The 12,015-nt window shown below is 43.2% G+C and overlaps 1 protein-coding gene across 5 annotated transcripts in view; it reads right to left on the reverse strand.

Annotated features, from left to right (window-relative positions):
- Positions 1–1,340: 1,340 nt before the first annotated feature.
- Positions 1,341–12,015, reverse strand: part of LOC106588224 (uncharacterized) — a 29,768-nt gene continuing 19,093 nt past the window's right edge. For 3 of the 5 annotated variants that reach the window (XM_045706283.1, XM_045706277.1, XM_045706284.1), the window contains exons 2-4: positions 3,704–3,793; positions 2,961–3,296; positions 1,341–2,552 (exon numbers count right to left, since the gene is read on the reverse strand). In XM_045706283.1, coding sequence (XP_045562239.1) covers positions 2,173–2,552; positions 2,961–3,296; positions 3,704–3,770 — 783 coding nt within the window. In that variant the 5' untranslated portion in view covers positions 3,771–3,793 and the 3' untranslated portion in view covers positions 1,341–2,172. Of the gene's footprint in view, positions 2,553–2,960; positions 3,297–3,703; positions 3,794–4,554; positions 4,580–8,096; positions 8,383–12,015 lie in introns of those variants that run through there. The other 2 variants (XM_045706279.1, XM_045706285.1) reach the window with 2 other exon arrangements.

The raw sequence follows: 12,015 nt of genomic DNA on the forward strand, positions 1-12,015 counted from the left end.
TGACATCGATACGTGTGTACAGCTTTCACCTGTTCAGTCCATGTCATGGAAAGAGCAGGTGTTCCTAATGTTTAATACACCCAGTGTATATTGAACACATGCTGACTAGGGATACCTAAAATGGCACAACTACCAGACTAAAGTTCCTGTTAATGAGGGGGAACACCTCAACCAGTATAGGATGCATTGTTCAATAGGTGGCCTGTCACAAATGTAATGGACCAGGCAACATGATCAAAACTAAATATATATTCTTCCGTTTCAAGATACCAGTATAAATAGCAATAAATACCCAGATGGTGACTTGTGCACTACAAGGCAATTATAATACCTAGGACTACAATCATATTACTGTCTCTTTAAGAGCAATAAGTTATGTGTTACATCATTTCATCCTCATAAGGAATCTATCTGGAGGGAGAGTGGCCCTACTAGCAAAAACTACAAACAAAGAAAGATAGCCGACAACAATGAACGCAGGGCAAACAATGTTTAGGATGCACTCCACTGTGAGCTAGCTTCAGACATTGTACTACAGCTTGAATCTTGTACTCTCCACACTGCCGGAGGGGCTTGCCACTGAACATAGGTGCACCACAGGTTATAAAGGAGGCAGAGGGCGTGAACTGCATTGAAAGAGCTGGGATGCTCCAATCACAGGAAGGGTGGTTAAAAAGTTGATACAATTAAGTACAGCAAATTTCCAAGTCACAGCACACACACTCAATCAATAAAGGGCAATTAGCAATCCATTAAGGCAAGGCATTTGTTAGGGCATGCAAAGATCAGTGAGAAATCAATTCATAGAAGAGCTAAAGTCCACCATGACATCATAGGAGCTCCCATGACTAACGTTTTAAAAGCAGTAATACCCAAAACACACAAACATTCTAAAAATGTCTACTTAACTTGCGTTGGTCCTGGTGCACCTTGCCCCCCGTTGGAGGCAGCAACGCGGTCCCACTCCGGAACCATCTTGGGCTCTTTGCACTCCAGCAACCGCTGAGAACTTGGGACCTCCTTGCCAACAGAACACAGGGGATACACAAAAGAGAAACAGCCCCATACACACCCCTCTTGCACATTGTATTAGCGCAACCGCTAAACAGGTAGAGTCATGTCCATCGCTGCAGACTATCCGCCGAGATGTAACAACTCCCAACTAGGGTTACCAGACTACGCCAACTGTAGTGCGGGAGAGTTTACACAAAATGTTCAATTCCTGTAGCAGTCCTACGTCACCTTTTTTTTTTTTTTTTTTTTTATTGGCGAGAGGAGGTCCTCAGGACTAAATCTAAAACACACAGGTTCTTTGTATCAAGGAGTGGAGCATGGGATAATCAGGATGCAGCCATTTATTTACATCCATCCTAAGCAGGAATATCACCTCACAAACAAACATTACTAACAATACATTTCTCACAATTCTCATTCAGTTAAACGTTGGTGTTACAACACTCACGGAGGATGTGTCTAGGTGGACTATGGGCGCCAGCAAACACTACATTTACCATTGTACTTAAAAAATCAACAACAAAAAAAATCAACCCAGTTAAACCACCGCTCCTGTCCAAGGGGATCTCTCTGATTAACGCAAACAGGAAGGCTTTTCTACAAAAGGTCACGCCCTTAAAGGGGCAATCAGTAGTTGTCACATCATTTTTTTAATATGTACACATTAATTCTTGAAGAATGTAACTTATAAATGCCTCATGAGCTTAGTGCAACTCTCTTACCCCATCAGAAGCTTGTTCAACTCCAATTTAATAAAACACTATATAGCCTCAAAACATTGTTAAAACTATTATTTTGATATCATGGATGGTCAGTCCATGCATCCAAAGCGCGTCTATGAATTTGAGAGTGGTTACATTTCTCCAGCCCCATCCCTCAATTTTTTACCAAAACTGGCAGGAAGTAAGCTTTGTTACTGTTTCTACTGCCGTTTGCAGTTTTTAATTAACAATCATTTATATCTGGCACTGGCAGACCAACAAGGGTGCGTTCACAATAGGTTGATCAGCCTCTCTCATCTGTTCATCATTTCCTTGTTCTACGCAGCCAAGGAAACCTTTGGACCATGAAAGGAACCTCACACAATGGCTCTTCCATATTCTTATTAAATGATCCTGGCACTTGCTTGTCAATTTGTTCATGTTTGTTTTCAAGACGTCACACCAGGAAGAGAGTACTCAGGAGGACTAGAAAAGGTTTCCACAAAGGACCAATGGACCCTGACCCACTGGCATTGGGCTGCGCAACCCTGGCTTTATCATGCTCTGGTACCACTAAGCTGCTGGTCAGGTAGGATCCGGTACTGGGGATCCACAGGGAGCAGTTGTAGGCCTCTTCCCCAGAGACTGTCTTTCTTTTCAGGGAACTAGTTATAGTCAATGACGCTCCATCTTCCACTTGTTTAGTGTTGATTGTAGAGTCCCCAGTCACGTTGTTGGGTCCCTGGAACCAGTGCACCTCGCCATCAGGATAGACCCCAGTGAAGGTGCAGGTTGGGCCCTCATCACTGATACTGGGCTGGGCCTCCTTGTAGGACTCTGAATGGAAACAGAGAACGTTTTTTAAAAACACAGAATATGGCTGAGGTTGGAGAGTTCTTGAGAAATTGTGCAATGCGGTTCTGTAAGCCCCGACACCATTAGTCATACATTTTGCTCAGTAGAGGCACGGTAAAGTCCCTTGTACTTCCTGGTGGTTAGGCAATGTCCATTTGCTATGTCCATTATAGGAGGACTGGCTCATTGTAATGTAATGGCTGGAATGGAATTAATGGAACAGAATCAAACATGACTACCATTCCATTTATCCCATTCCAGCCATTACAATGAGCCAGTCCTCCTGTAGCTCCTCCCACCATCCTCTGGCCAATGGCGTTGGACTACATGCATGACAGATGTCTAGGTTATGACAGTATTACATGAGTGAGAATGGGCTAGGACACTCGCCTTGCAGCTTCACCATTGTAGTGGCCTCCTTTACTCCATGACTGGAGCGCAGCTTGCACAAGTACTTTCCCTGATCCAGTGGTCGTACCTGCAGCAGAGTCAGGGACAGCTGTGTCTGTGGGGTATAACTACACTCCATAGCACTAGTTGTGCTCCCTGGGTGGGTCCCGGTCACTTCAGTTCCGTTAACATCACACAGGTGCTTCCCGTCCTGGCGGACCCAGGCCAGATGTTTGATCAACAGTCCCTCCTGGGAGGTGGAGATGTTACATTGGAGGCGGACACTCTGGTGACACCACACAATGACAGAGTCAACAGTGCTTAGCTTCACCAGCTCTGTGGATTAAGGAGATATTAAAGTTAGTTTCTTCACTTAGCTCTCTTGGAACGACTGTGCTCAACTGATTTTCGTTCCCGACTCGAACCATTCCATTTTGTGTTATGAGCCTACTAGTGTGGAGGCCCAAGCTACATTGTTGTATTGGCAAGTACCAAAGACTCATCCACATGAAATACAAATAATCTACAGTATGTCATTTCAGAAACGGTGTAGTTATGGTCAGCTGTGTATTAGTACTGCAAGTCACAAACTTCAGCTTGTAAAGAAAACGTGTTGGTTGTGCTGGTCCAGGGCTACAATGAGAATGTATACTGTTGGCGGTACTCGAGGACCAGGGTTGGGAAACACTGTCACACAAATTAAGAGTGCCTTTAAAAGTCAACTTTCAACTTGATTTGCTTACCTGCCGTCGTGAGTGTACGAGCAACACAGAGCCAAAGCATCACAGTTTGCTGGGTGAACAGGTTCATCTTGTGTCTCTTGACTTGATCTCCTATAGACGCACACAAGTTACACATTGGTCATGTTACACTAGTATGTTACTCTCACCCAGTCTACCTGATATTCACCGTCACCTGTTACAAACACAGTGCACTTATTCATTTAACTGATTGATCCTTACAAGAGACGTACAGATGAATGATCCTGTTGCACGAGAACTTTTCTACATTGCAAGAAATGTAAAACTTAGTGTATTTGATTATTTTCCTGCTGTAGCAAACTGGTTCGAATTAAGATCAATATCTGTACATGGTATCAGAATGTTTCTGTCCTTCGGAGTCTTAAATCGTTTTTATAAGCAGAGTGCACTGTAATATTTTGCTTCACAGACCAATAGTTTTTCCTTAAAAGGTCCAATGCAGCTATGTTTATCTCAGTATCGTTCAGGTCTGTGGGACCCATTTTCAAAGTTTACTAAGCTGTCATCAAAGCTGTCATCAAGGCAAAGGGTGGCTACTTTGAAGAATCTCAAATATAAAGTCGGTTTTGATTTGTTTAACACTTTTTTGGCTACTACATGATTCCATATGTGTTATTTCATAGTTTTGATGTCTTCACTATTATTACAATATAGAAAATAGCAAAAAAAGAAACCCTGGAATGAGTAGCTGTGTCCAAACTTTTGACTGGTACTGTCACAATTGTCGTAGTGGAGAGAAGACCAAAATGCAGCGGGAATGTGGATACTCATTCTTTTAATGAAATACGTAAAGCATCCACAGAAAGAAAAAAAAAACAATAAACGATACTCACGACCAACCAGTGTGGCAGGCTAAACAAGCGGTGCTCACAAACAATTACCCACAAACACACAGACAAACACACCCTACTAATATAGGACTCCCAATCAAAGGCAACTCAACACACCTGCCTTCAATTGGGAGTCCAATCCCAATTAACTCTACATAGAAAACAAACCTAGAACCTATACCCACAACTAACTAACTAAACCTAGAAATACATAAACACAGAGCAGTGCCCAAAACCCCTGGAATACATAAATAAAACAACCTACTACCTACACCACCACCCCGAACCATATAAAACAAATACCCTCTGCCACATCCTGACCAAACTACAACAACACATAACCCTTAACTGGTCAGGACGTGACAGGTACTGTATATTACCTATATGTGGTGTTTGGGACCACTGGACCTGAGGGTAATAAAAGTGTGTGTGTGTGTAGGTGAAAACAAGTAAAAATGCTGTGTGCCTTCACTCGGTCTTCCTCCTCCCTGGGCCTGCTGTTTCAACATAGCACCAATAACCGTTCTGCCTGTCTCCCACTTTTCTCCCACTTTACCCTTTGTAGCGTGTGCAACTACAATGTCTTGTGGGAACCTGCACAGTGCTATTACAATACATTTCATTACATTGTAAAAATGCAGTATTTTCACACAATCTACCCCAGCCAGGTGCAAATTGGGGAAGGGACACAACAAATAAATAGCTTTGCATGTGGGGCTCCTTACCACAATCAATCAGTATGGCAGAGGGCCTTAGAAATACATTTTGCAGAGAGAGAAGCTAGTGAGGAAGGACCGTCTTCCACTTTGGAAGATGAAGAATTCAATTTGGAATCTGACAGTGAGTTGGAAGAAGAGGATGAGATTAACCCTCAACCAGCCTGTCAACAGCCAGCCCCAGGACCAGCCCGTCAACAACCAGATAATCAGCAGCCTGCAGGAGGAGAAATATGGATGAAATATGAAATTGGATGCTCTTCTTGCCCAAGGAATGAGCCACCCCGCATGGCTGCAAATGGATGCAACCAGGGCCGACGCGGATGGCGGTTACTCATGTGCAGGACATAAAGTCTTCATTTGAACTGTTCATCCCAGACACCATCCTAAAAATCATACTGGACTGCACTAATTTGGAGGGAAGGTGTGTTTTTGGAGAGATGGAAGTTGATGGACCAAACTAATTTACATGCACACTTTGGGTTTCTTAACCTTGCTGGTGTTTTCAGATCCAATGGGGAATCCACATAATCCCTGTGGGATGCAGAAACTGGCAGAGAACTTTTCCGTGCAACAATGTCTCCGGAAAACTTCCACATTAATTCCAGGATTATCCGCTTCGATAACCGAGACACCAGACCAGCTCGGCGGCAGAGAGACAAGCTAGCTGCAATCAGGTCAGTTTGGGACAAGTGGGTGGACCGCCTTCCCCTGTTTTACAACCCTGGGCCCAACATTACCGCCCATCAGGCAGTACACACCGTCTAAACCCCCAAAATATGGAATCAAGATCTGGGCTGCCTGTGATGCTGCTTCATCATATGCGTGGAACTTGCAAGTGTACACGGGGAAGCCAGATGGAGGAGCACCTGAGAAGAACCAAGGGATGCGGGCCACAACATCACATGCAATAACTTTTTTACTTCGCACAAGCTGGGACAGGAGCTTCTCAAGAGGTAGCGTGTGACGGTAGGAACAATACGAAAAAACAAGCCAGAGCTCCCACCTCAGCTGTTTAATACACGGAGCAGGCCTATCAATTCCTCTGAGTTTGTGTTCACGGCCGACACGTCCCTAGTGTCCTATGTGACAAAGAAAGGCAAAAATGTGGTACTCATGAGTACGCTGCATAGGGATGGGAGAATCTGTGGCCACAGCTGCAAAAGAAGAACCCTACGCTGGACACTTCTTGGACATCTCGGCATACATGCCTTTGTCATTTGGATCGCGTTAAACCCAGATTGGAACAGAGGGAAGCTGCAGAGACGGCTCTTTCTCGCAGGAGCTGGGCAAGGCATTTGTAAGACCTCAAATCCAGAGGATGCAACATATCCCAAGGACCCCAGCTTCTGCAGCCATCGTGAGGAGGATGCTGATGCCCCATCCACCCGACCCACAGAACCAACAACTCCAATACTGGAAGTTAGTGTGAGTGATGTTGTTGCATGTGTGTGTGTCTGACTCTACTAACTTGGCCTGCTGTAACTATATGTGAGTGAGTGAGATGTTAGTAAAATTCCTGAACGAAGTGTTTATCGTTCTAGATTTCAGCCGGTAGCAACAAGAAGAAGTGCTGCAATGTGTATGGACCCAAGAAGGACAGGAAGACACAGTACATATGCATCAAGTGGAAGAAATACATTTGCAACACACACACAGTAAAACTCTGTCCCTCATGTGGTGTGTAGGCCAGCCTTAAATTGTGTTCAATGTGGCTCATTTATCATTTCCATTAAATACTGTATGTAAAATGTGTCCTTCCAATTTGTTCAGTTCAAAACAATAAACATAAATAGTGATAAACTTTGTTTAATATATATTTGTTCAAGATAAACATGATTCATTCCCCCCATGTCTTGATTATAATTTTATTTTTAAAAACAAATAGTGATTTTAATGATAAATGTGATCTAGCAAAGGTAAATAGCAAATATTAACCATGTCTGCTGTCTATATTGCTTGTAATTGATATAAGTAAACATCAAAATATTTTTATGTAAATTGTTATGGCTGTATTGTTTTAAAAACCCAATAATGTTGTGGGTTCATCAGACCCGCGAACATTGGGTGAATAACAAAAACATGAACACCACACAAGGGTTAAGGACTTTACTGTGATTGTTTTCAATTAAAATTGTCAAAAATAAACAAAAATAGCTTCTTAGCAAAGAGCAATTTCTCAAGCAAGAATTTTGCTAGGACTGTCTGGGAGTGGTTTGAGTGGGGAGGGGAAAACTGAATACTAGCGGTTATTGGCTGAGAGGTTTGGAACTGTCTTTCTTATTGGTCTATTAACTCATTTACCACATGGTGATGTCACCATGGAAAGGCCAAAACTCCATCCCAGTCCATAGTTTTGACAAGTTGGCTGGATGTCCTTTGGGTGGTAGACCGGGAAACTGTTGAGCGTGAAAAACCCAGCAGCGTTGCAGTTCTTGACACAAACCGGTGTGCCTGCCACCTACTACCATACACTGTTCAAAGGCACTTAAATCTTTTGTCATGGCCATTTACTCTCTGAATGGCACACATATACAATCCATGTCTCAATTATCTCAAGGCTTAAAAATCCTTATTTAACCGGTCTCCTCTCCTTTGTCCACACTGATTGAAGTGGATTTAACAAGTGACATCAGGAAGGGATCATAGCTTTCACCTGGATTCACCTGGTCAGTTTGTCATGGAAAGAGCAGGTGTTTTGTACACTCAGTCTATATAAAACACAGGACAATCAGGTTTTTGACTGCACTGGGCCATTAAAAGTACAGATAGATAAGTTATATTGCTGGTGACATAGGTCTGACAGATACAGTAGCAAACTTGACTCACCCCAATATGAAGACGTGCTTGTCCCTTGCTTCTTTGTGTAACTGTGTCTGATACCTTCTGAGCTCCTGCTAAAATTAGTCCTCCCATTTCCTTGTAGGTTCCTTTACTTACCAAAGTGTCGATCGTTAATGATTAAGTAAGGAGGCTTTGTGTGGCTGCTGTACTTATCTCTGAGAAAGGTGTGTCTCATAACTACCTCTTGCTGCTGTTCTGAAAGAGAGTGAGAGAACGTGTGTGTAACAGAGAGCGTGATAAGTTAATGCTAAGACAAGGGAAACTGTTATATGAAGTTGTAATGGGAGATGGTGCTCTCATTGGGTGCCAACATCAAGGGGAGAGAGTGTTGTTGCAGATATCACTCCCACTCACGTGATTGGCTCATTCATAAGAAGGAAGTGCTTTCACTTGATAGGTTTCAGTATTAACTTTTTTAATGTCATCGCTTAGACATGGTCAAATGGATAGAATGTTTCTGTATACTTGGTAATAAAACTTTATGAAGGTGTTTTGACTGAATCTTTACAGCCAGCATATTCAAGTAACTCATACATTTATTAATGTTGTAGAACAAGGGTGAAAACACAGATGTTCTGCAAATGATCCTGCAGTAACAGGATCTTTGAGAGTGTATGTTATAAAAGTTATTTGAGAGTTTGCAAAGTTCAAAAACACATTTGAACCCTTTTAGCTTGAATCATCTTTTATCACAGATACGATTTCATTAGTGAGTGTTCATGATCACCCTCTCCGTTAGCGTGACACACACCTACGCTCATCACTCCAAAGTGCCCTTCAGACTGTCCATGTGCGTTTTGCACTCTGTAAACTGAGTAAATCACTAACCACTGTATCCGACAAGCCTTTCTCCTGCTCCGAGCTTGTATTTAAGCTGTAACCGTTCTACTCTGAGGAAACAGGTCAGGTCCCCCAAAACTGTGCCTTGAGTGTTGTGGGAGTGAGGCAACTCAATATGCATGTAGAATTCTGACTTCTGACTATACCTTGACCCCTCAGTGGTGGATGACCTCTAGTGGACCCCCCCCCCCAGCGTGGGAGACAACGGCAAAGAGAGAGGAGCCTGGCAGGGTCTCACTGATGTCTGACCCACAGGGTTGACCTCTCTGTTGGTCCTATGTGTGTGTGTGTGTGTGTGTGTGTGTGTGTGTGTGTGTGTGTGTGTGTGTGTGTGTGTGTGTGTGTGTGTGGTGTGTGTGTGTCGCAGTTCTTCTGTCTGTGTATGTACTGCGTATGTGTGTGTGTGTGTGTGTGTGTGTGGATGTATGTCTACTCTGTGTGTGTGTGTGTGGGTGTTCAGGCTTACTGTCTCCGCTCTAGGGGCATCAGTTCTCCTCCCACATCAGCACTGCAGTAGCTGCCAACAACGACGATATAGAACACGCTGCAGGCGTTAATAACATGAAGGCTACATCTCCACTAAAACAATACAATACACCGCTACAGAACAGAGAGCCTCTGTCTGCTTCATCACCAGCCCACTACCACGCTTACATTTGAGATTGAACATGGTGGTAGCGTGAGACGAAGAGATTTTCTGCCGTGCTCTGACCTTTTGTGCTGTACCCCACACTAGGCCGTGTTGATCTAGCAATGTGCTGCTTGGATGTCTCTGCACTGATAAGTGTGTATATTCCTCAGTGCATCTTCATTTTAATGCTCCATTGTTTGGTCTGACACCAGCATGGCAACCTTATGTGATGGGAAACAAGCAATGTGCTAGGAGCAACTTTGAATAAAACAGGAAGTCTAATAATAAGTGTTGCTGCCACCGACAACGGGAAACCTTTGCCAACGACGCTACACTGCATTTCACACTTTCAGCCAACCGTTTCCCTGCAAATGACAGAATGTGGTGACTCTTTCTATCTCTGTCTCTCGCCCTGGCACGACACACTGCGCAACAGTTTATTTTCACAGCTTGTCGACTCTCATCCGATACTTAATTGCTGTTGGGGCAGATTACCCCCAAAACACAGGGTTTTTGTCCCCGTAAAGGATCCAGCTCTAGTGTGGGTGACTCATGCGACTTTGCCGAGGTAGTTCATAAAGTCGTTAAGTTAACATTTTTGAAAGTTGACACTAATTCCACACTGGGAGAGAGGCTGTGGATTGAGTTCCTGCACTCTGGGTTGTCGTCATGGTGATTAGTCAGGTGGATTTACGATCACATTTCCGTGGTAATCCTAGACCAGAGGCGACAGCGGCCTATCGGTACCAAGCGCATACTTTATGCCCTTCCGCCTCATCCTTCTCCCCTTTTGGCATTTTGGACATATCCCTGTCTGGCTGTTTTAAGCTTGTACTAGGTCAGCTTACTGTATGAATCACACTTCTCCCATATATCATGATCCAGAGTGCTGAGGGACAAAGTCAAAAGTACACTCCAAAGTACCAATCGTTATTCAACTCCTTAGGCCCTGACTATTACGACTAAAGCCAAAGCTATACAAATCTTATGCCAATTTCAGCTAACTTGGTTTGAGATGTACAATTCTGATGGGCACCAAGTTGGCACCAGTAGTTTGGAGGACAGTTTTCCAAACTCTGTGTAACTACAGTTTTGTTCTTAAACCAGACCAACTCAGCTCTTTCCCCTATTTCTCATGAATAAGTCGTTGATTCAATGGCTTGCAATGGCTTGACAGAACATTTCTGTTGCATGTGTCAAGGTTTCTCACAGCCTTCTAAACTTTCCCCCAGGAATTAATTCAAATGTTATAATTTCATGCATGGTTGCAACTTCGACATACCAGACACAGTAAGGTTGAACTCTCCTGTGCATCTAAAATGTAGCTACACCAAAACATCTAACATCGAAATATAATATTGTCATCGTGTGAGTCATTATGAATGAGGACTATTGGGGACTTTCCTCCTGCCTGTATCCACCACAAGGCCAATGAAAAGCCATTTGAAACCCCATCAGACCTTGTGGCTTTCTCTTTCACTTCAACTGCAATATGCAATCACAATAACCCAACGACAGACTATATGGGAGTCATTGACACGTGGTGGGCCGACTGTTACACAAAGTAACATCTTGGAACAGACATTCATAGATGGCCACCTGGCTTTGATTTTCTCTCATAGAAGATGCATCTCAATACTCTAAAGCAGCTGCTTTCCTTGTTTCCTTTCCCTCATCCACTCCACTGGTGAAACTGTCCACCTAAAAAATACCCACCATGTTGCTTTTGCCTATGCTGTATTTTCATCTTAGTGCAGATAAATGGGAGAGGAAGCCACTTTAGACTATTGAGATGTACCCAAAGTTCTGTACAGGCTCCTTCACTCACAGTAAGCAACAGCAGCACTCAGTGTCACTAAAAAGAGCTGCATGGTCAATCCGATGCCTGTACATTTATTTCACCTTTATTTAACCAGGTAGGCAAGTTGAGAACAAGTTCTCATTTACAATTGCGACCTGGCCAAGATAAAGCAAAGCAGTTCGACAACATACAACAACACAGAGTTACACATGGAGTAAAACAAATATACAGTCAATAATACAGTAGAAAAATAAGTCTATGTACGATGTGAGCAAATGAGGTGAGATAAGGGAGGTAAAGGCAAGAAAGTCCATGGTGGCAAAGTAAATACAATATAGCAAGTAAAACACTGGAATGGTAGATTTGTAGTAGAAGAAAGTGCAAAGTAGAAATAGAGATAATGGGGTGCAAAGGAGCAAAATAAAATAAATAAATAAATAAATACAGTAGGGGAAGAGGTAGTTGTTTGGGCTAAATTATAGATGGGCTATGTACAGGTGCAGTGATCTGTGAGCTGCTCTGACAGCTAGTGCTTAAAGCTAGTGAGGGAGATAAGTGTTTCCAGTTTCAGAGATTTTTGTAGTTCGTTCCAGTCATTGGCAGCAGAGAACTGGAAAGAGAGACGGCCAAAG

This window comes from Salmo salar, chromosome ssa02 (genome assembly GCF_905237065.1).
Source record: "Salmo salar chromosome ssa02, Ssal_v3.1, whole genome shotgun sequence".
NCBI lineage: Eukaryota > Metazoa > Chordata > Actinopteri > Salmoniformes > Salmonidae > Salmo > Salmo salar.